Raw genomic sequence first — 22248 nt, 5'->3', positions numbered from 1 at the left:
CCTTAAGATCACCTTTGTATTGAAGCAGAGCTATAATTATGACAGGGCCATCAAGACTTTAAACCAGAGTGGACAATTTGTTGAGAACCAATGGCACTTTCCATGGGAGAGTTCCACTGCCTACATAACTGGTGGCGGCCTTTTACCTGAATTGTTGCTTCCCTACAGTCTTTGGGTTCCCCCTCATCATAGCAGAAACTACAAGATATCCTGGATGCTTTCCTCCTCTTTGCCTCCTCCATCATACCCACAGATAACATCCCTGTGACATCCTCTGTCTTTGCTCCAGCAACAGCATCAAACCTGGTGGTATCTCTCTGGCTTCCTTCCCATTGCTCCCAATTTCTCTACCCTAAGCTACACCTCCACTAAGAACAATGAAAATTATAGTGTCAAGGCATAATTTCATCTGATTCTTGCCCCACACTCAAAATTACTTTGATTCTAGATGACTTCAAAGTAGAACTATAACAATTTTTGAGTATGGGTTTATAAATAAACCAATTCTATCTGATTTTCCACAGGAGGTTATTTGAGATCGTGTCCTTACATGTAGCTATGACTCCTTCTTTTCTGTTTCCACTGAGAGAAAACCATTAGATAAAAATTACATGTTTACAGCACCAACAATTAATGTTTGGAAATCGTCTAGAAGTTCTGCCTGTTTTTCTGATGCTATGCCACCATCATTGCAATCGACACAACCGTTTTTGTTGTCATTAGCTTTCCTTGTCAACCGAAACTCATTTAGGACTTTATTTAGCATGCTTCACATTCTTTCTATTGGTTAGTAATACATTTATGTTCATCCTTTTACCTCCATCTTCTATAGTTGTATTTTTGTCTTTTCTCACTAACAGTAGCTTACCAATCATACCTGCCAATTCTTTCAGTACCCAAGGATGTAGCCTATCTGGTCCAGGTGACATTAATTCATCCAGTACAATGTAAGTGCTCTCATCCTATGTTCAGTAGAACTTATCTTAAATATGAACTCTCTATTAGCTGTTTTTGTTCTCTCCTTTCCAGTGAAAAGGCTATTCTCCTTGACAGAGAAAACTAAAACAAAAATTAAGTAGCTCTTCTTTTGCAAATAATAGTAGCTAAAAGCTAAAATTTATACAGTGTGTTGTTTTGAAAATGCTACTTTACAAATATTATCTCATTCTATCCTCACAACAACCTTTGAAGGTAGGAGCTATCAATTATTCCCATTTTATAGATGAGGAAACTGTAGTAGAGATAGGTTTAGTGACTTGCCTGAGCTCACACAGCTAGTATGTTCCTAAGGCTGAATTTGAACTCAGGTAACACAGTGGATAAAGCTCTGAGCCTGAAGTCAGGAAGACCTGAGTTCAAATGCAGCCTCGGACACTAACTGTGTGATCCTAGGCAAGTCACTTAACCCTATTTCCCTCAGTTTCCTCTTCTATAAAATGAGCTGGGGAAGGAAATGGCAAACCACTCCAGTATCTGCCAAGAAAACCCCAATTAGGGTCATGAAGAGTCGGACACAACTGAAACAAATGAAGAACAACTCCCTAACTCCAAGTCTGGTGTGCTATCCACTGAAGTCACCTAACTGCCTCTCTTGTCAGTTATCAACCCATCTTTCACAGGCAGTGGTTTTATCCTCTTTAATTCTCTTTCATTAACATAGCTATTTAAAAAAATCATATTTTTGTTTTCCTTAGCTTCCCTTGCCAGCCTGTCTATTCTGAGTTTTAAAACTCGTGCTGGGATTTTTACAGTACCATGTAACTCTATGGTACTCATCCTCTTTAACAATCCCTTGCTTCCATCATCTATTAATATAAATTTTAAATCCAAATTAGTTATTGAGATCCCCATGCATCAGCATTGGGATCCTCAGACAACTCCAGTTTTCCCTCCTCACCAGAGTTGTTTCCCCCTTTGAATCTTTAGAATTTCATTCTTGAGAGGTTTTTGTTGTTGTTTGTTTGTTTGGGGGTTGTTGTTGTTGCTGTTTTGGTCCAACCCTGGGCTCACTTCAGGCAGAATTTTGGTCCATAGAATATGAGACTGGAGTTTGAGATTGACAGAAGAGAGAAAGCTTATTGAAAAAGAAGTTTCTTCATGTTTTATAAGCTGAAGATGAGGGCTCAGAGAAAAATAATTGATTAATTAAGCACTTTCTGTTATTTGTGGTAATTTATGAATTAATGTCACAATATATCCCTTAACTGTTTTTTAACCCAGTGTGAACAAATTAACAAGGTAATGAAGGAGTCAAGTAACAGACTTAAGGATGGGCGTTTCATGTGTTCATCCTTAAGAGCACCTGATAGCATTACCCAGTTCCTTGCACTCTCATGACACACCTCCACCCTTATCCATGGATTTGCTTCAAATGGGTTAGCAAAGAGCTCTTAAAACTATAGCATGTGTCTGGGACAGGCTTATCTACTGTTTCCAAACTGATTTTGTTTCTGTCCCACTTGTCTATAGCAAACTCCAATGACAAAATCATTTCTTCTTCTGACTTTTTTGATTTTTGCCCAAATTCCACCATTCTTCCCTCCTCTAGAACCTCTGACAAAATATAGATCAGCACTTTATCAAGTTGTTTAACAATGACCCTGTTGTCTAATGCAATAATGGAGAGACAAATCATCTACACCTCTTTCAATGTAGATCTATACTTATTTTCAACAAAGGACCTCACCAATCATTCCAGAATCCATCACAATTTGAGGTTTTCCATCACTACTCCAGGACCCAAATGATAACTGCTCCCTAAAAACTCCTTCCTCACAGTGGCTGTTAGAGCAGTTACTGAGTCAAAGAAATATTGCAGATGGGGTGAACAATCCCTAGGGCCTTTACCAAACATTCTTAGAGGAGTCTCCCTTTCATCCAGAAATCAACCAGTCCCCTCAACAAAATTAAGTCCCAAAAGTTTATGAAGGAGGGGAAACAGCAGAGAAGCTAACAAAAGTAAAAAACAAAGGAAAATTCCTAGTACAATGAAGAAATATGACAAAAGTCATAATATCTTAGTCTTCTTCAGGAATATCTCTTTCCTTTTTTGAACATGCTAAAACAAAATTCTAAAATGTAGAAGGTTGACATATTTGTTTAGAACTCTCTTTAAAACCCCTTTAAAACTCCAAAGATATAAACTATAAGCGACAGAATTATCTTTCCCTCAAACTCATAAAAATAAAATTAAGCTGTAAGTGAGAAGGCATTGCTCACTCTCACCTAGAATTCTGTCATGTAGGCCCTTCTCTCCTTGCAAACACCTTATTCACAAGTTTTGAATCTGGCAAAAGATATGAAAGGAGTGTCAGAAAATACTTTTTTACTTTTGGGACTTACAATTAATGTTCTGCATTTTTTAAGAAATGGCAGAAAAGAATGAATATTTCATGCAAAATGTACAAAGGATTATCATACAGTCATTTGAGAAGTAATATACCAATCTAAAGTGATGACTAAGAGGAAAGAAGTTATCTAAAGGGTCATAGAGTTTTATGTGTATCTGTGTCTTTATGGCTAGAGAATGGTCTCAAGGTTAGAATAGGTTAGGAAATGGAGGGAACAGTCTTAGACACTAAGTATAAGGCTGTATCACTAAAACAGTCATTGCAGTCTTGAAGTCATATTTTCTGACCAGTTGTTTTTAAATATTCTCTTAACTTACCATTTTCAACAGCAGAAGGTGATGGTGTGCAATGGAAAGAGCCTTAGATTTAGAGACAGAGGAATTGGGTTCAAATTTCCAATTCTGATTTTTGTTACCTCCATGTTCTGTTCTGAGTCTAATTCATGCCAGGCCCTGATATTTTATGTTTAACACGGGAAAAAAAAATTAGATGCTATTAGATCATTCAGTAAGTAACAAAAGGAGTTTTATTTAATCATAGCCAGAGAAGGATATTCTACAAGGTTATGCATTGAGGTCACTCTGAACTGATCCATCTGAACAAAGCTCCATTGACTGGCTGTCCCTTGTAGTCTGTCAGGCAAGTATTATATATCAAAGATCTGGGCTTCCTCATGGCTATTTTGTACTCTGGTGACCAGGAAATGATGTTAACATCCTAAGCTTTTAGTTCCTTCAGCCAATCAAGTTTTGAAGATGATTTTAATACCTTTTAAGGAAAAACTAGCCTAATTTGCATGTAGCAGATTAGGTTGTTGCTCTCACAATACTATACAACTTTTGGCAATTCTGGGCTTAATTTCCTCACTTATAAAATGAGGCGCTACATTCTATTATCCATATAAGTGGCTTGAATGGTTGCTTTTTAAATCAATAAAGATTTTTAGATATGTCAAGAAATGTTAGGTTTCTTGTGCTCTTTTGAGTGAATATATTTAATTTCCCTTCTGGGCACAGAATATGATTTCTCTTTGTACCTACCCTTCCACTACCTGGAAGATGTTTTTTTTTCCATATGGTAGAAGCTTAATAAGTTGAATTTGATATGAAATTGAATTGAATTGGGAAAAAATGCTTATTGAACATATCTGCTCAATAAAAAGTAATGTGCTAGATTAAATACTTTTCTTCTGTTCTAAAGGGCCTCACATTAGAAGGTTATAAACACCTACACAAAATTCTACTCTGATACCTCATCATACCTAAATTCTCAAAGATAATGGCAGTTGAATACAAGTTTTCACAGTTTCTACTAATCTGGAAAGGCTTAGAATTCAGTATCAATTACAAACCAGGTACCAGATTCTGTATTCTAACAAGCCTAAGTGCAAAGAGGCTCATTACCAGTAGGCAGAATACTAGGTAACAAATGCTTTGCCCATGGCAACCCATGTATAACTTGGGGTTCTGGCCTGGAACATTGGCATAAGTCTCTCATCTTTGGTGGGGGAAATGATTACTCAATGTTCCATGCCTGTATGAGGCATGAAGTTGATGAGATCTTGGGAAAAGAAAGATCCTTCTACTTGTAATTTACAGCAAGAGATGCACACAGTTTCAGAATTACTTCAGAAAGATGACCTTGAAGAGAATGAATTTTGACTGGAATAAAGTAGAGAAACTGTACATGTCTATCTCCTCCCAAAATCTTTCCATCTAGGGGACTCTCCAAGAAAAACTGGAGTCCTGTTGGTCCATTCCTGCCAGAAGCCAGAAGAAGAACCTTTCCTATCCCCAGTTCTGGACAACTTTATCCCTCAAGAAGGCACATAGCATTGAATAATCATACTCTCTATTCATGAAGAGAGTCATGAAAATAAATAAGGCCTAAACTCCAAATTATACATGAAATACCTCCTAGAGTAACAGTGGGGGTGGCAGGGACAGAGTAGTAGAGAGGCAGGAAGGGGGCCAAAAGTGCTAAGAATCACAGAGTAAATTATAAGTTGGCTGTTGGTGCTCTGTGAAATCCTCATCCAATGACCACAAAGTGGACATTCTAGACATTCTACTGGAGGAACTGAATTATAGTAATCTTACTGTTTAACAAAAAGTGCTGGGGAAATTGGAAAGCAGTCCAGTAGAAACTAGGTATAGAACAACATTTACAACATATATCAAGATAAGGTCAAAATGGGTGACATCATTTAGACATAAAGGGTGATGTCATGAGCAAATTAGGGAGTGTGGAAAATTTTACCTGTTTTATCTATGGATAAGAGAAGAGTTTATGATCAAACAAAAGATAAAGAGCGTTATGACAGTTAAAATGAATAATTTTGATTATATGAAATTAAAAAGGGTTTGCACAAGCTAAACCAATGCAGCCAAAATTAGAAAGAAAGCAGGAAACTGGGAAGAACTTTTTTACAGAAAGTTTCTCTGCTAAGGGTCTCATTTCTCAAATACATAAGAAAACTGAGCCAAATTTATATTTTTAAAAGAGCCATTTCTTATTTGATAAATGGTCAAAATGAACAAGTAGTTCTCAGAAGAAGAAATCAAAACTATCAATACTCATATGAAAAGAATTCTCTAAATCACCCATAACTAGAGCAACAAAAATTAAAACCACTCTGGGGTCCCATCTCACACCCTTCAGACTGGCTAACATTACAGAAAAGGAAAACAACAAATGCTGGAGGGGAAAAAAATAGGTACACTAATGCATTGCTGGAGAAATTGTGAAATGGTCCAACCATTCTGGAGAATAATTAAAAACTTTCTGCAAAGGGCTATAAAACTATATATACCCTTTGACACAGCAATACCAATACTAAGTCTATATCCCAAAGAGATGCAAAAAGGGGGGAAAGGACCTATATGTACAAAAAAAATTTATAGCAGTTTTTTTTATAGTAGCAAAGAATTGGAAATTGAAAGGATGCCAATCAATTAAGGAATGCCTGAACAAGTTGTAGTGTATGATTGTGATGGAATACTTGTGTGCTAGAAGAAATGATGAGCAGTATGGTTTCAGAAAAATCCAAGAAAACATATGAACTGATACAAACTGAAGTGAGCATAACAGGAAAACATTGTGCACAATAACAGCAGTATTGTACTGATGATCAACTGGAAAGACTTAGCTACTCTGAACATTACAATGATCCAAGATAATTCCAAAAGACTCATGATAAGAAATGCTATCCACCTCCAAAGAAAGAACTGATGAACTCTGAGTGCAGGTTGAAATAAATTTTCTTTCATTTTATTTTTCGTGCTTTTTTTCAACATAACTAATAAGGAAATAAATTTTGGATGATTTCACATGTATAATTGGTATCATATTACTTGATTTCTCAATGGGTGCAAGAGGGTTAGAAAAAGGAAGAGAATGGAGAATTCAAAAAAAATCTAAATGAATATTTAATTTTTAAAAACCAAACTCTTTCAACAACAAGTACTTCATTTACCTGTGTAAATGATGGGCACCTTATGGTTATTAAAACTATTTTCTTGGGGGCAGCTAGGTGGCGCAATGAATAGAGTGCTGGCCCTGAAGTCAAGAGGACTTGAGTTCAAATCTGGCCTCAGACCAAACACTTGACACTTACTAGCTGTGTGACCCTGGGCAAGTCACTTAACCCCACTTGCCTAAAAGGAAAAAAAAAACTATTTTCTTGTTCTTTTGGATTTTTTTCATGTTCTCCCGTAAGGTTGCCACAGAAGAACTCCTTCACATGCTAGGGACCTTCCTCATTTTGTTTTAAACCTGTAAGCAATTTACCTGTTATCCCTTGCTCTTGAGATGTAATTTGAAAACTCATCTTTTTTATAAATTTCCCTGATAATGTCCTTTAGTCTGACTCTTCTTCAAAGTTCCTTATTTGCTATATGTTGGAGCCTACTCTTATGCGCTACAAACCCTTCTTTTGCCTTTTATGTGATCAATAAGTGTTTAATTCTTCAAGGACCATGTTGTTTACATGATATGAAAACATTGGTGGAACACTGGTGTTAACTGGATGAAGCTTTGTTTCTAGGAGAAGAGGGATTTCGTTAAAGAACTTTGAAATTTCCCAAAGGCAATCCAACCTGTTTTCTTTCTTTTGTTTAATGTCGGGTCAACTCATTAAACAAGATCATTTCTGTTATTCTGTTTTTCATGAAATTTGAAATAATTTTGATGTATGGATGGGAAATATTTTGTTGGAAGAGAGCTTCTAAAGCTGCATTTTGTTCTACCAAATCAAAAGTTATTTTTAAATGAATGGTCAACAAACACTGACCATAATGTGATCTTTTATCCTCTACATCTTTCAGTCAACTGTATGATAAGAAAGATGCAGTTTATTTTGGAATATTACTTATAGAAGCCTACCTGTTCCATACTAAGAATGTTCTTATCAAGAATGTTTTTAATGCATGTATAGATAATTTTCAGTAAAAAAATTATATAGAAGTGAAAGTAAGCATATAATTAATTGATATTCTCAAAGGTAGTTGATATTCTCTTCATTCCCCACTCACCCTTTTTTGGTATCAGTAAAGTCTCAGTTTTCTCCTCACATTTTTCCTATCTTCTCTTCTTTAAGATAATTGTAAATCAATACTTCAAGATCCTCACAATTGTATTGCCTACAGGATAGATCTTTTTGATGTACACTTGATATAATCTGGCTACTTGGGGGGGAGGGGTCTTTTGCTCTTATCAATGAATTAGGCATGCAACTGCAAAAACTAGAAAAAGAAAAAATTGAGATTCCCAATTAAACACCAAAATGGAAAAGAGTAATTGAAGGCTTTAAGAATTCACAGAAAGGCGACTTAAGACAATTAGGTAAGGGGCAGCTAGGTGGCACAGTGGATAAAGCTTCAGTCTTGGGTTTTGATATTTACTTGGGCAGTCCTTGTTCAAATGAAACAACTTTATAGTTTGGAAAGTTATTTTAAAAGACAAAAGATAAAGGTTTACCACCAAAAAATAACAACCAGCAAACCTGAGTATAATCTTACAGTGAAAAAAATGAACCTTCATAAAATAGATTTCTAATTATTCCTAATAAAGAGATCAGACAAAGTATCTACACCTGAGTAAATACTTTGAAATGCAAACACAGCAGTCAAGAGAAACACAGTAAGGAAAAATATATTTGAGCAACTGAAATATGATGATGAAAGATGATGAAATATGGTATTTTACTGTTGGAAAGAAGCATATGTCCCTTCAAAATATAAACACTTTCATGGGTCATAGTGGGATTAATTAAGGCACAGGACTCAGTAGTTTTATTATGTTTTGATGATCTTAAGAGAAAAAAGAAAAGGAAAGTATAACCTTGACTACCATTTATGAGATAGATTTATATAATAGGGCCCAAATACATGGTGATTCTGTCCTGAGAAGATTAATTATTAAACATGTAGCTTGTGCTGATGTTCCCAATTAGAGAGTAAAATTCTCTAACAATGGGCTGGAGGTGGAGATTGCACAGAGTGCTAGGAAGACTCCCTCCTATATAGCTCCCATTGTGCTGTCCTGAGAAAAACAAAGGGACATATAGCAACATAAGGACATGGTTGATCATAGATGTTTATGAGAAATAATATTAAATCTGACAAAGGTATAACAATAAATTTAAGAAACACAAACAGTAGTAAGCTGGAGCAGGGTAGGACCTACCCATTGTTCCTCTCATGGGGCTTGTTCCTCTCAGAGCTCCTGGGCTAGTTAGCACCCAAGATAAAGCGCGCACACACACACACACACACACACACACTCTTTCATACCCTTACATACACCTTCTTCTTTGTCCATTCAGATGGAGGTCATCTCTCATAGTCTTACAAAAGGAAAATGCAGATGTGGTCACCACTAGTAGCTGCTCTGGTATCCTAAAGCTACCCTGGAATAACCATCACCTCTTCCTTCTTCTCTTCAAGAGTTTGCCCTCCTCAGATCCTGCCTTTGTCTTGAGTGGAAAAACAAAAACAAAACTTCTACCCCCACTACCACCCTTTATCATAGAGCTAATATTTTTTTATTTTTTTATTTTCCAAAACCAGGAAGAACTATACATTGCAGGAGGTTTTGTGGTCAGCCAGTGCTTTGCCAGAGGTTGTTACAAAAAGAAAAAGGAATACAATAAAAAAAAAGCATGAAGAAGGGAATGGAATTTATTATCTTATATATAAGCATACAGAAGAAGAAGCTTATAAGACATGGAGGAAGTGATGGTGAAGTAGGCTGCTCATGAACCTCAATTTCATCTAAACCAGATGAAGAAATAGAAAACTATAATACCTGGTTGTCTCAATCTACCTCCACTCAGACCTAAACAAATCTAACCAAAAATAAAAGAGAATACAATCAAATATGTGAATAGAATTTTAAGAAAGTTACATATATGTCTGGCAATTGTTAAATGATAACAGAAAGGGATGTACATATTTCTCAGCTATATATTGCACCTTTGCAAAATTTCACCAGGGTGTAATCACCAAATTTACCAGGGTGTAAAAACCTCACAAACCAAAGCAGAAAAATAAAAATATTAGACATATCCTTTAGTGATCACAATGCAATAAAATTATCTTTGACAAAGGGCTTTTGGAGAAAGGATGAAAAATCATTCAAGAAGAATAATTCAATTCCTAAAGAATTCATGGATCAGATGACAAATCATACAAACAACAGAACATTTCATCAAAGGAAATGGCAATAGTGAGGCAACGTATCAAAATTTAAAGCCAAAGTACTCCCAATGGAAAACTTCATGTCACTAAATATGTGCATCAGTAAAAAAGAGAAATAATGTATTAATTGTACATGTAATAAAAAAAACACCTGAAAACCAGCAAATACTTAAAATTCAACTGAACCCCAAAATATAAATCATGAAAATCAAAGAAGAAATTAACAAAATTAAATGTAAACATGAATTGATAAATGAAAAAGCTGGGGTTTTTTTGGTGGGGGGTGAAGATAACTGATTAGTTAGGCTCATTTTTAAAGATTAGGAAATCTATTTGCCAGAATTAAAAATGAAAAATAAGAAATCACAAGTGAAGAAACAAAGGAAATTATTATATTTTCCCAATTATATTCCAACAAAACTGATTATTTAAATTGAATTTATAAATATGTACCAAAAAAACAGATTAACAGAATAAGGAATGGAATATTTAGATAACTCATTCTAAGAAATAGAAGTTGTACAAGCCACAAATGATGTCCTAATAAATTTTTTAAAAACCCAGGACCACACAGTCGTACAAAAGAATTCAATCAAACAGTGAAAGAACAACTAATTCCAGTTATATAAGCTGTTTGCAAAATAAGCAAAGAAAGGATGCTCACAAATTCTTTCTATGAAACAAATATGGTTTTGATACTTAAAAGAGGAAGATACAAAACAAAGAACTGGAACTAAGAGAGTGCTGGTTTTAAAATTACCTTCAGCAACTGCTAAGAATATTTTAGTTTACATGGCACTCTTTTCTGGTTTTTATTTCCTTGAAGAGATATTTCAGTAGGATCTGTGGATCAACAGCTATGTGTAGTCTAATCATTTTCTTAAAAACATAATTCCAGGGGCAGCTAGGTGGCGCAGTGGATAGAGCACTGGCACTGAAGTCAGGAGGACCTGAGTTCAAATCCAGCCTCAGACCAAACACTTGACACTTACTAGCTGTGTGACCCTGGGCAAGTCACTTAACCTTAATTGCCATATATGTATATGTATATGTGTATGTATGTATATGTATGTATGTATATATATATATAACTCCAAATTTCTTTCTAGAATAGTTGAAGAAATTCACAGCTCAACCAATAATATATTAGTGTGCCTTTCTTCTCAAATGCTGTTTAGTATTGATGTTTCCATCTTCTGTTATCTTTTCCAGTTTTCTAGATGAAAGGTGAAATCTCATTTTCTTGTCTATAATTATGGAGGTTCAAAGTAAATGGATATCCCCAATGTAAGGTAAAGTAGTTTTCTCTCTTTTTTTTCTACACATCATCAATGATAGAGGGAATCATAAGCATGATAACCTCATGCATGCATAATGACCACTAGTGAATATTTTAAACTCTCTGAGTCTTGGTTTCTTGATTTGTAAAATGGACATAATAATACTAACTCTTAACATCTCACAACACAGTGAAGAAAGTACAAATGATGGAAAACATTGTTATAATCATTTTTATTACTTCATTATTCACTTCTTTATGTTGGGTGAAGTTCACATAGACCAAAGATAAATTGAAGTTGTTCCTTGATGTTTAATATTCAGTGGATTATCCTAAAGGTGGATAAAATGCTTAACTTTTTATAACTGAATGAAAGTGATAAGATTAAAGCAGGGGCATATTAGTGAAAAAAATTTGCATAAATGACACACTTTTAAGTTTAATCTGAATTATTAACATTTTCCCTATCACTTTCTAAAATCTAGAAATCAATAAAATAATAAATCAATCCGTGATTTTAAAAAAGATGAAAGTTCTATTGTTTGATTTGTATTTTTTCTCATTTGTGATTTGAAGCAATGTTTCATATGATTACTAATAGTTTAAGAGTCTTCTTTTAAGAACTGTTTATTCATATCCTTTGACCACTTATTCATTGGGGAATGACTTTTGTTCTTATAACTGTATGTTCATCCAGCCGTTGGGCATCCATTTTTTTATCCGAGATACTTGACAGAAAGATTTTTTTACCTTAATCAATAACTGTATTTCTTATCCTAGCTACATTTTTTTACCTTAATCAATAACTGCATTTCTTATCCTAGCTACATTGAATTTTTGTAAAAAAAAAAAGTTTTTTCAACTTTTGAATAATCATAATTTCTTATTTTGTCTTTTTGTGACAGCTTCTATCTCTCATTTAATTTTAAAAAAAAAACTTTCCCCCACTAACAGTTATGGAAAAGACCTGTATAACACCTTGTTATGGTAATTAGCTTGCTTTAAATGTTGTGAACTATATAGTGACTACTAAGCTCTACTTGGTTTCTTCTTCTAAAAGTTATGGATACAGTCACAAACTCTCCAAGCACCACATCAATAAAATTCCTAACATTTAGGCAAAGATTGGAAAACAGAAGCCTAACAATCATAACTTTGAAGGTAAATGGGCTAAAACAATAAAAGGGGGGAGGGGAGGAGAGTAGAGGAGAGCCACATAATGAATAAGAAAGCAAATATATGTACATATGTGTATATATGTATATATGTCTGTGTATGTATAATAAATAGTATGTATATGAATGTGTGCATGTGTGTATAAATACTTAGAGCTTTTACTCAGAATCCACACCAAAATTATTTCACACATACAAGTATATATGAATATATGCATATATACCTATAACATGTATATTATGTGTATATTTATATATCTATATATTATACACACAGAATTATATGCACACAATTGTATATACATTTAAGTATTGCCTCAAAAACAATAGGTAGGGACTGGGCCTCTGATTTCATTGGTAAAAAGAATATATATATTGGGGACTTAGGGAAAGAGATTCAGATCAAGTCACTGCCTGGAGTTCCTACAACTGGAAGACTGAGTTTGTCTGTATTTGCTATACCCATTATAAGGAGTGCACTAAATGTGTGGATGCTGAGTGAAAGCTCTAGGTATTTAAGCTGACTGACATTTTTTTTATCTTAAGGATTCAGCTGTTAATACCCTATATTTGGGATAAATGCCTGTTTTCTGAAGTTTCGAAGTTTCTGTGGTTTAGGGAAAGCAATTATGTTGCTATCCTAACTGTCTGGAGGACCATAAATTGCCCACATTTTAAAAAACTAAAACATTTTTGAACTATTCATAATTTTAAAATAAAAATAACATTTCTTTTAAGATATACAAGGTATATGATACAACAATTACAAATTTAAGGAGAAATATTACTTTTAGAAAAGAGATTTAAGTAAGAATGGTTTCTATCTGTATTATGTACCTACCATATATGTATATTATGTGCATGCATGTCCATGTATTTAAACATGAACAGAGGTGACAATCTGGAAATACTTTCACTTTTTAAACATTTGCCTTTCTTTTTATACATCACTGTAAATTGTTATTGGGAAAAGTCACTATAAATGATTTTTATATTTATTTACAGAGAAAAGATTTCTGTTTTATTTTATTTACATTTTAACAGTTGTCCACTTTTGTCTTAGTCTCTTCCCCAGGAGATTTAGTATTTTGATTTTACTTATATTTTCATGATTTCTCACTACTCTGTTCTACACTTCATGTTTGTCTTTAGGCAGAATGTTGTTGGGTAGTGAGACTGGGCTTAAGTTGCTTGTATTAATATTTTACTAATTCATCATTTCCATGCTAATGACATGATACATCATTAACTCCTTGAAAATTCCTACAAGAAACAGTTAGTCTGCTGTTTTACCAAGATGTAAAATGAAAAGTCTTTTTACATATATGACACAACATTACCTGCACAAAACACCCTGTATCTGCTATGTTAATATTTACTGATGTGTTAATGTAATAATGACCTATCTTCCTCTGCTCTCTGTGAGGCACATTCTATCTATAGGGATGGAAATTAATGACAGAGTCTTTCTGTGCTGCCTGATGTCAGAGCTGTGAAAGGTGTGAAGGGTATATAAAAGCAGTATTACTAGGTAGCAAAGGGGTGGGGGGAGATTACTCCAGAAGTGGATGCAAGCTTGGAACTGTTTTGTGTACCTTTCTTGCCAGCAAAAAAAAAAAAAAAAAAAAAAAGCTCTTCTGATTTCTTCAGTCCCTTAAGCAGTAAAAGGTAAAGAATTTCCTGTTTCTGATATTTAAAGTATGTACTTGTTTGGGGCAGTTGGACAGATGGGGTGGTGCTTTTTGTCATTTATTCATAGAAAAATTAAATGAAGATGAACCACAATTTCAAATGTTCAAAGATAGTTTGGAAAAGCAAAGAGGGGAGATAAGAAAAATTAATTTCATGAAATGAAGGAATATAGCAATTGGGACTGTGGTCCTCCTTAACTATGAAGTTTGATTGGATTTTTTTTTAAAGACAGCTTGTGATTTGGGATGTCACTGGGGTCAGAGCTGCAAGGAATACTTAATTTCTGTTCTAAATAATTCTTTCCAAAAAATATAGGAAGAAGCAATGTGCAATCTAAAGCTGCCAGTTGTCCTTATTGTGCTCTCTGTTGCTTTAAGCTATCTGGAGGCTACACCTATTGATAGGTTGGTAACTTTCTAGTACTTATTTTTTAAAGCTTGAGAAATCCATTATATAATATTGCCATGGGGTTCTAAATGATAAATCTTGCCTAAGAACAGTACCAAAGCTGTTCAACTGCACTTTGTATTCTATGTTCTTTAAAGACTGTCAGTGGCTGGTGATCTCTCCGATGGAACTTCTGACAGACAGGAATGGATATTGCCAATTCTGTCAAGAAATACACTGTTGGAACTTAGTGGAATGGTGCCTGAACAAGGAGCAGGAAAAACCAAAAGGTATTCCTTTGGCTTCTCTTATGTTGTTGATGCAAAAAGTAAATACTTGAGATGGGTAAATTTTGAACTGGGAAATAGCTAAATATTACACACATTTTATGCCTGCTCTTTCACTTGTTAAGTTCTGTTGAAGGGATTTGGGTAACTGCCAAAACATTTAAATCTACTCTTGGGAAGTAAAATGTATAGACATGTCCAAAAGACAAGTTACATTGTTAAGAAGTTAAAAAAAACAAATTTGGAAAACCAGTTGTTGGCACCAGATGAGTTATATTGGGGAGGGATTTCATTTTTATCAAAAATTAATACATATTATTACTTTTTAAATACTCAAAATTCACATCAATATTCTGAAAATAGGGATTCAATCTGTGATTCCACTGACATAGGAACTCCCCAGTGAGGAAATTCCCTCTACCAAAAGCTGGTTGGCATCATCTCTGCAACTTAGAGTCATAGAGAGCTGGCTAGAATACTATACAGTTAAGGACTAACTTTAAATGATATATGCTCCCATTATTCCATGATATGATACATTTTTAAGGTTGTGTTATTACTTAAATATTATTTTCAAGACTAAACCTCAAGTCCAAATGATAGCTGTTAATTATGGTTTTTTTGCAAAGGGAATTTTTTTATTTATTTGAAAAATATAATTCTCCCTTTACACCATAGATCCACTGGAGTCAAGGTGTCATAAAATAACATTAAGAATATTTGCTTGGGTTTAAATCAACTTTGCCTTTACATAGTTCTAAAGAGCTGGACTTAACACACCTTACAAGCTAGAGAACAATCAAATTTACTTTTGCAATGAATTCAATTATATTATAACATTTGCTATATAGAATTATAGAACTAGCACTACCTTTTCTTCCAATATGTAAAAACGTTTCTACATCATTTATGTGCTATATCAAGCAGAAGGAATTGACATAATCACTTGTCTTGCTGTAACTTACCTGGTTTACAGGGTGCTCTCAGAACTATGACTAGCTCTCAATTATTTTTTTTCACAGATAAAAATAACTCTAAAACTGACATGAAGTTCCTCTTAAACTGTCAACACAATGGCATGATGACAGGAAAATTAGCAGTATTACCAAGGATTTTTGTCTATATCTTGAATCATTTATTTCATTAGATAATAGACATTTACTGAGCACATTTATGAAACATGTCTCTACATAGCTTTGCCTGTTATTACATAGCTCTCACTTGGAGATGGGATGGTTACCCAGTTCACTAAAATTCATTGTCTTCAAATAATTTGGGTGTTAGTTTCACAATCTCTTGACTTTAAATTGTCTCCTAGTATTTAGGTTTTGTTTTCTAAAAAATTCTAGAATTTTGCTTTTAACTAAGATAGTTGAAACCACACTGCTCTGTTTGGTTAAAAGACAAGGGTTTAATCGTACGAAGTTCTTTAATTGTGCAACAAGATTTTATTTAAAGCCTAGACAAACAATATAAATTCCAATTGACTCCTTAAAAATCAAACCAAAAGCAAGTCATCAGCCTTCTTTTGGAAACTCAATCATTTTCATTTTTGATTTTTCCATTCATTAAAATTTACAATTTAGGCCATTTATGTTGTATATCTACAAGTACATGAAAATCAGCTACATTTGAGACATATAAGAGGCAAAGACTTGCACTGTGTATTTGCCCAATCTGTATCTTCCACCGGTTTGGGAAATGAGAGACTTTATTTTAAGTCCCAACTCTGCTATTTAATAGTATCACCTTGAATGATTTATTTAACCTCTCTTGAGTTTCACAGTCCTTACCTATAAAATGAGGGTTTGGACTAGAGATTTCTAAAGCTCTTCCAGTCCTGATAGTTTATGATTCAGTGGAGTTTTTTTCCTGCTTTATTTCAATCTTTTAAAAACATGCAGGTGGTTCAATTAAAACCTTGGGGGTGACAAAGTAGTTCATGAGCCCTCTATGTACTCCTTTGTCCATGTTCTAGCTTACTGACCTCAGCACATGAAGTAATATATCTTAATTGTACTTACCCTTGGATAGGACAAGTCAAAGATAGAAAGAGTACTATAGCAAAGAAAATGGACTCAACCTTTGAGATGGAAAGATTTTAGAGATCTTTATAGTTAATGTTCATAAATATTTCAGATTAAAATATCCAAAAGTATTTTTTTCTTTCAAGTCACTTACACCTTATAACTCAAATTCATGTGTCTCAGTGATAGTTCACCATTAGTGAGTAGCCAGGTAGACAAATAGACAGGTCTAGCTCATCCATAACCTAGGACATTAAAAAATGGTGGTGAAATGAACTCTAGTAGGATTCCTTGACCATCTTCATGTCATGGTAGTGAGTTATTTGCTCACCTGAACTGAAACTATATGTTTATCTGAAATGTCTTCACCGGCAAGACAGTTCTACCATCAAGGAACCAATTAACACACCATATTGTTTCTTCTTAAGGTTAATGTTATCTTTTATTAAATATGGCTTTAATTTTGATAAGTTGAAAATTAACAACTTACATCTCTTCTTCCTCAATGGAATGTTAGCTCCTAGGGGGCAGGGACTGTTTTGTTTTTGTCTTTATATTCACAGCACCTAACAAAAGTAGGCACTTAATAAAATCTTGATAATCGGTTGATGCTCAAATTGATATTTCTAAACAAAGTTAGATATTTTTAAAGTAATAGTTGTTTTATCCACTTCCCAACTTGGCCAAAGTCTCTTAGACATTTTGCCTATAAAATTAATTCTTTTTCCTTTTCTAGACCTTGGCCAAGCTTATCGAAAGGCATATCTCATTTTGAAATTTTCTAATAGTCATTTAATCTACAATTATCTCAGATGCTTTGAAAATTGCCTGTTTGAAGTATTTAGAACAAATTGTTCTTACTCCCAAGCTTCAAGATAAAACATAAGCTTGTTTCTGCTAGAAGGAAAGGTCTTAGTGGCCTCAGAATTTAAAACTATTTTCTAAGAGTTCAGCCCCCAGAATTTTAAGCTTATTAAACTATACTATAGCTATATCTATACCAGAAAAGTAAAGTACCGAATTATATTCATAATTTGAACAGTATTGGAAAATAAATTAAGCAATTTGGAGGTAGAGTCTGAATTATTGGTCAAAGTGAATGGATGGATGGATGAATAAATGAATGAATGAATAATATAGCATTTATTAAATATTTACTATATATCAGACATTGTGCTAAGTGTTGGAGATACAAATTCAGTCAATTAAGATTGTTCCTAACCTAAAGGACTTTACATTCTAATGAGGAAAAGAAAACATACAGAATAGAGCAATACAGAGATTGAGGAACACCATGCTTTGGAAATGTCCTGGAAATGAGGTAGAGGTCTGATTCTGGCAAGATTAGAAAAGATCATATATCAGAGCTAATCATTCCAGAGGCAGATATTGGCCAAGTACAAGTGGAACTTCCTCCTCTCACGAGAACTTTAGACTGTGTCCCTTGGAGACTGCTCTGTTAGGTGAACTTTGTGTTTATATTGACTAGAACTACACCTGTATATCACTTTCTAGCCATTTCCAAACCATGTTACCTCAACTTCAGCCATTGTCCTTACCATAAGCCCTATCAGATTATCTTGTTTCTGTGAGGTAAATAGATATATAGATAAAGGTACTTTATTTTTAATAGTTTTATTGGTGCCTTTCATTTTTACATCATACATTTCCCCCTTAAAACTATACCTATATATAGTCCTAATCCCCCATTGAATGCATAGTTGTGATCAAAACAAAACAAAACACATGCAAATAAAGCCTACTGACAGAACAACTGCATCTGGCATTCTGAATCTATAGTCTCTATATGTCTCTTAAGAAGAGGAAGATGGGGGCAGCTAGGTGGCCCAGTAGATAGAGCACCGGCCCTGAAGTCAGGAGGACCCAAGTTCAAATCTGGCCTCAGACCAAACACTTGACACTTACTAGCTGTGTGATCCTGGGCAAGTCATTTAACCCCAATTGTCTAAAAAAAAAAAAAAAATGAAGACATATTATTTTATCAGTTCCCCAGGACCAAGATGGGCCAAGACACTTTAGTTGAAACTTAAAGCTTTAGATCCCATGGAGACACTCCAGCTACCTCTACAAAAGGAGTATGACTTATAGAAATAAGCAAATATGCAAAACAACTGTGGTTTTTTAACCAGTAAGCTCCCCAGTGGGAGCTACCAGTGTCAACTGGTGGAGTTCTAGCTATAAATGCAGATTGTCATCCATCTGTGACTCAATAGATAAATATTAACAGAGTTGCCTGAGTCATAAAGAGGTTAAGTGATTCGCACAAGGTCATATAGCTAGTAAATGTCTGAGTCAGAATTTAAACCCAGTTCTTCCTGAATACAATTCTAGCACTCCATACATAAAAAAGATAACTGACACAAAAATACCACTTCTGAAATAAAAGCAGTTTATTTGGTCTAAATTTTCCTTGATGGTTCATATACATGAAACAAGTATATAGTTCAACTCTCCATTTTATTTCAAGCACAGGGTGAAGTCAAAACATTTCCATATTTGTCTTGTTAGTGACTCTGGTGATTGACCTACAAAAATCGAGTTTATGTTTTGGGGGATGATACTTTTTACCTCTGTATCTATTCTAGTAGCATTTTGAAAGCATGCTAGAATTCTTAAAAAGCTAATTCAGGGATGTAAGTCAGATGGAATCAAAAGTTCTGCTACAAGCTAAGCAATCTATAACAGTTGGCATTGTCTACCTAAGCTATAATATTATTTTAGAGCTTTTCCAGGTTACTTGAGACATTATGCTGAATAGTAATATGACTAATATAAAAAATCTTTTAAATATAACATTTAATCTAGTCCTATCATTTTAAAACCATTAAAAGTATACTCTATAACTTTTTTTTAAGAGCCAAGTAGGTGACAGGATGATAGTAAGGTTCATGTATTTATGCTAACAGTAATATAACTCCTACATTATAAGTCAGAGTGCCTGAACAGGTGGAAATTCTGATTCCTCATGAGATTTTACAAGAATTAGCACTTCTTTCTAATGTCTTACATCTAATGATCTCAGAGAAATTTACAAAAGGCAAGTAATTTACTTGATATTCAATGTTGTACTTTAATTTGACATTTCATACTTATTTTATAGACTGTTTTAAGCTATAAGTAAGGCTGGAATGAAAAATTGCTTGAAAAATGTAAATCAAAGTTACTTTTAAAAAAAAATTAGAGGGGTAGCTAGGTGGCACAGTGGACAGAGCACAGGCCCTGAAGTCAGGAGGACCTGAGTTCAAATCTGGCCTCAGACCAAACACTTGTCATTTACTAGCTGTGTGACCCTGGGTAAGTCATTTAACCCTAATTCCTAAAAAAATAAAAATTTTAAAAAATTAAAACCAGTTCTTAATGAACATACAGAGAAAGTGTTGGGAAATGTGATCTTGATTAGGAAATGACATGGGGAATAGCAATGGCTACATTTTTACAATGCCCTCACCAAAAGTCTATGCCTACAAGATGCCATGGAACATAATTTTTTTAAGTGAAAACTAAAATCATTTACAAATGGAAAAACTGTCAATTATTTGAATAGTTTTCTTTCATTTTCCATCTACATATATGGTGCCTCCATAGTTAGTCAATTAGTGGGTGATCTGAAAACTGAACACAGAAGCCCTGATTCCCTTATTCTAACTTTTAACTTTTGTTTTATATTCTTAGTCATCATCTGGAAAAAAGGAAATGTAACACGGCCACATGTGTGACACAGCGCCTGGCTGACTTTCTAGTTCGATCCAACAACAATATCGGAGCAATTTTCTCTCCTACCAATGTGGGATCCAACACATATGGCAAGAGGGATACAGTTGGGATATTAAGCAGAAAAACTCTGAATTATGTCCCACATTAGGGTGTTATATTGCTGTTGTAATCCTGATGAACTTTTCCTATTTCATATATCAATGTTCTTAGTGTTCATGTATCACTGTTTTGTTTTCTTTTATGTGTTTATTTATAATGATTCCTATATTTGTGATTTGCTTATATATGTAGCCTAACATGTAGCTGCTTATTAGCATTCAATATGAAATTTCTTTGTAGAAAGAAATACATATGTATACATATACGTATGCAATTGCTAACTGTTTTTAATTAAAACATTTGAAAAAGACTTGTATACTTTTATAGACAAAACTTAAGAACAAAAGAGCACATTAAGATCTTACTACCTTGTCATGCTATTTGAAAAGCAGTAAATTGTAAAAAGCTAAGAGTCATTTTGATTCTGAACAGGAGTGAAGTTAACAATTGGAAGAACTAGACACTGGCACACTTTTGGAAGCAATCTCTTTGACTGCTCAATTATCTGAAAAAAAGTAAGATACTAGTTAAAAAGAAAATGAATAAAATTATCAAGCTGCCTTTATTCATTTTAGTTTTAATAAAAAAATCATGTCCCTGCCTCAGTTAATTTTTTTTTTAAATCAAGTTCTTTGTTGACCCTTCCTGGTTCTAAACAGTTACTTAAAAATCTAAAAGTAGTATGAGCCCATGAAGGCTTTATTGTAAATTAATATTGTACTCTTCATTCATTAAATGGTTATTTCCCTTACTCCATGAAAGTTGGCTTTCAGCAAGCCTCTATGATTGCCTCATGCAGGATGTCATAATAGCAGCTTTTGTTCCTATTCATCACATTCTCAACTAAAAAGGTCGTTGTCGTCTGGAAACTATATAACGTATGGTGATTTATTTCTCTGTTAGGTTTTTTAAACTAGCTAGACATTTAAACTAACTAGAAATGTGGAAAAAACTCATTTATTTCATTGAAGAAAGAAGTAGTGGTTTGTGACATAAAACTCAAACATTTTACTTTAAATCAGACTCTTCCAGGACCTATGCCATGCCCTGGCTAGTTAGGTGTCCTTGGAAGCTGCACTAATTTTTCCCATGTGAAAAGTGCTCTTTAAAATTGTACCATTTCTAAAGACACCTAACTTATTCACATCTTAAATTTCCATTGTGATGTGTGCCTTAGATGACCAAGTTTTCAGAGTTTGTGGTGGTGGCTTCTCCTCTTTCTTTCTTTGTGATTGTATAGCTGTGTAGAAGGTCTATTTCTTGATTCTCTGTCTCATAAGAACTGAATTATAGCAATTCAAATAAATAGATTCTTGCATAATTTAATAATTGTCATGTTAAATTACTGAACATGGTTTCTCTATCCTTAAAAAAAAACTTATCCTTTATCCTTCCACTCCCTCAAACTATACTCCTACATATATTTTTCCTCCCTTTCACAGCCAGAAGTTGGGGGGTAGAAGGGAATATTATGGATAATAATACATATCCCACTCCCTAACTGTGGGTTAGCTCAGCC

General features: G+C 34.0%; 1 protein-coding gene across 1 annotated transcript; it reads left to right on the top strand.

The window, feature by feature from the left end:
• Positions 1 to 14518: 14518 nt before the first annotated feature.
• On the top strand, positions 14519 to 20778 carry IAPP (islet amyloid polypeptide). Its single transcript, XM_027838552.1, has 3 exons — positions 14519 to 14598; positions 14740 to 14871; positions 20589 to 20778. The coding sequence occupies exons 1-3, from the start codon at positions 14519 to 14521 to the stop codon at positions 20776 to 20778; spliced, it is 402 nt and encodes a 133-aa protein (XP_027694353.1).
• Positions 20779 to 22248: the final 1470 nt, after the last annotated feature.

Source organism: Vombatus ursinus, unplaced genomic scaffold (assembly GCF_900497805.2).
Source record: "Vombatus ursinus unplaced genomic scaffold, bare-nosed wombat genome assembly UNPS02014830.1, whole genome shotgun sequence".
In the NCBI taxonomy this organism is placed as follows: Eukaryota; Metazoa; Chordata; class Mammalia; order Diprotodontia; family Vombatidae; genus Vombatus; species Vombatus ursinus.
Note: the sequence above shows the minus strand (reverse complement) of the source record. Positions and strands in the feature narration are given on the sequence as shown.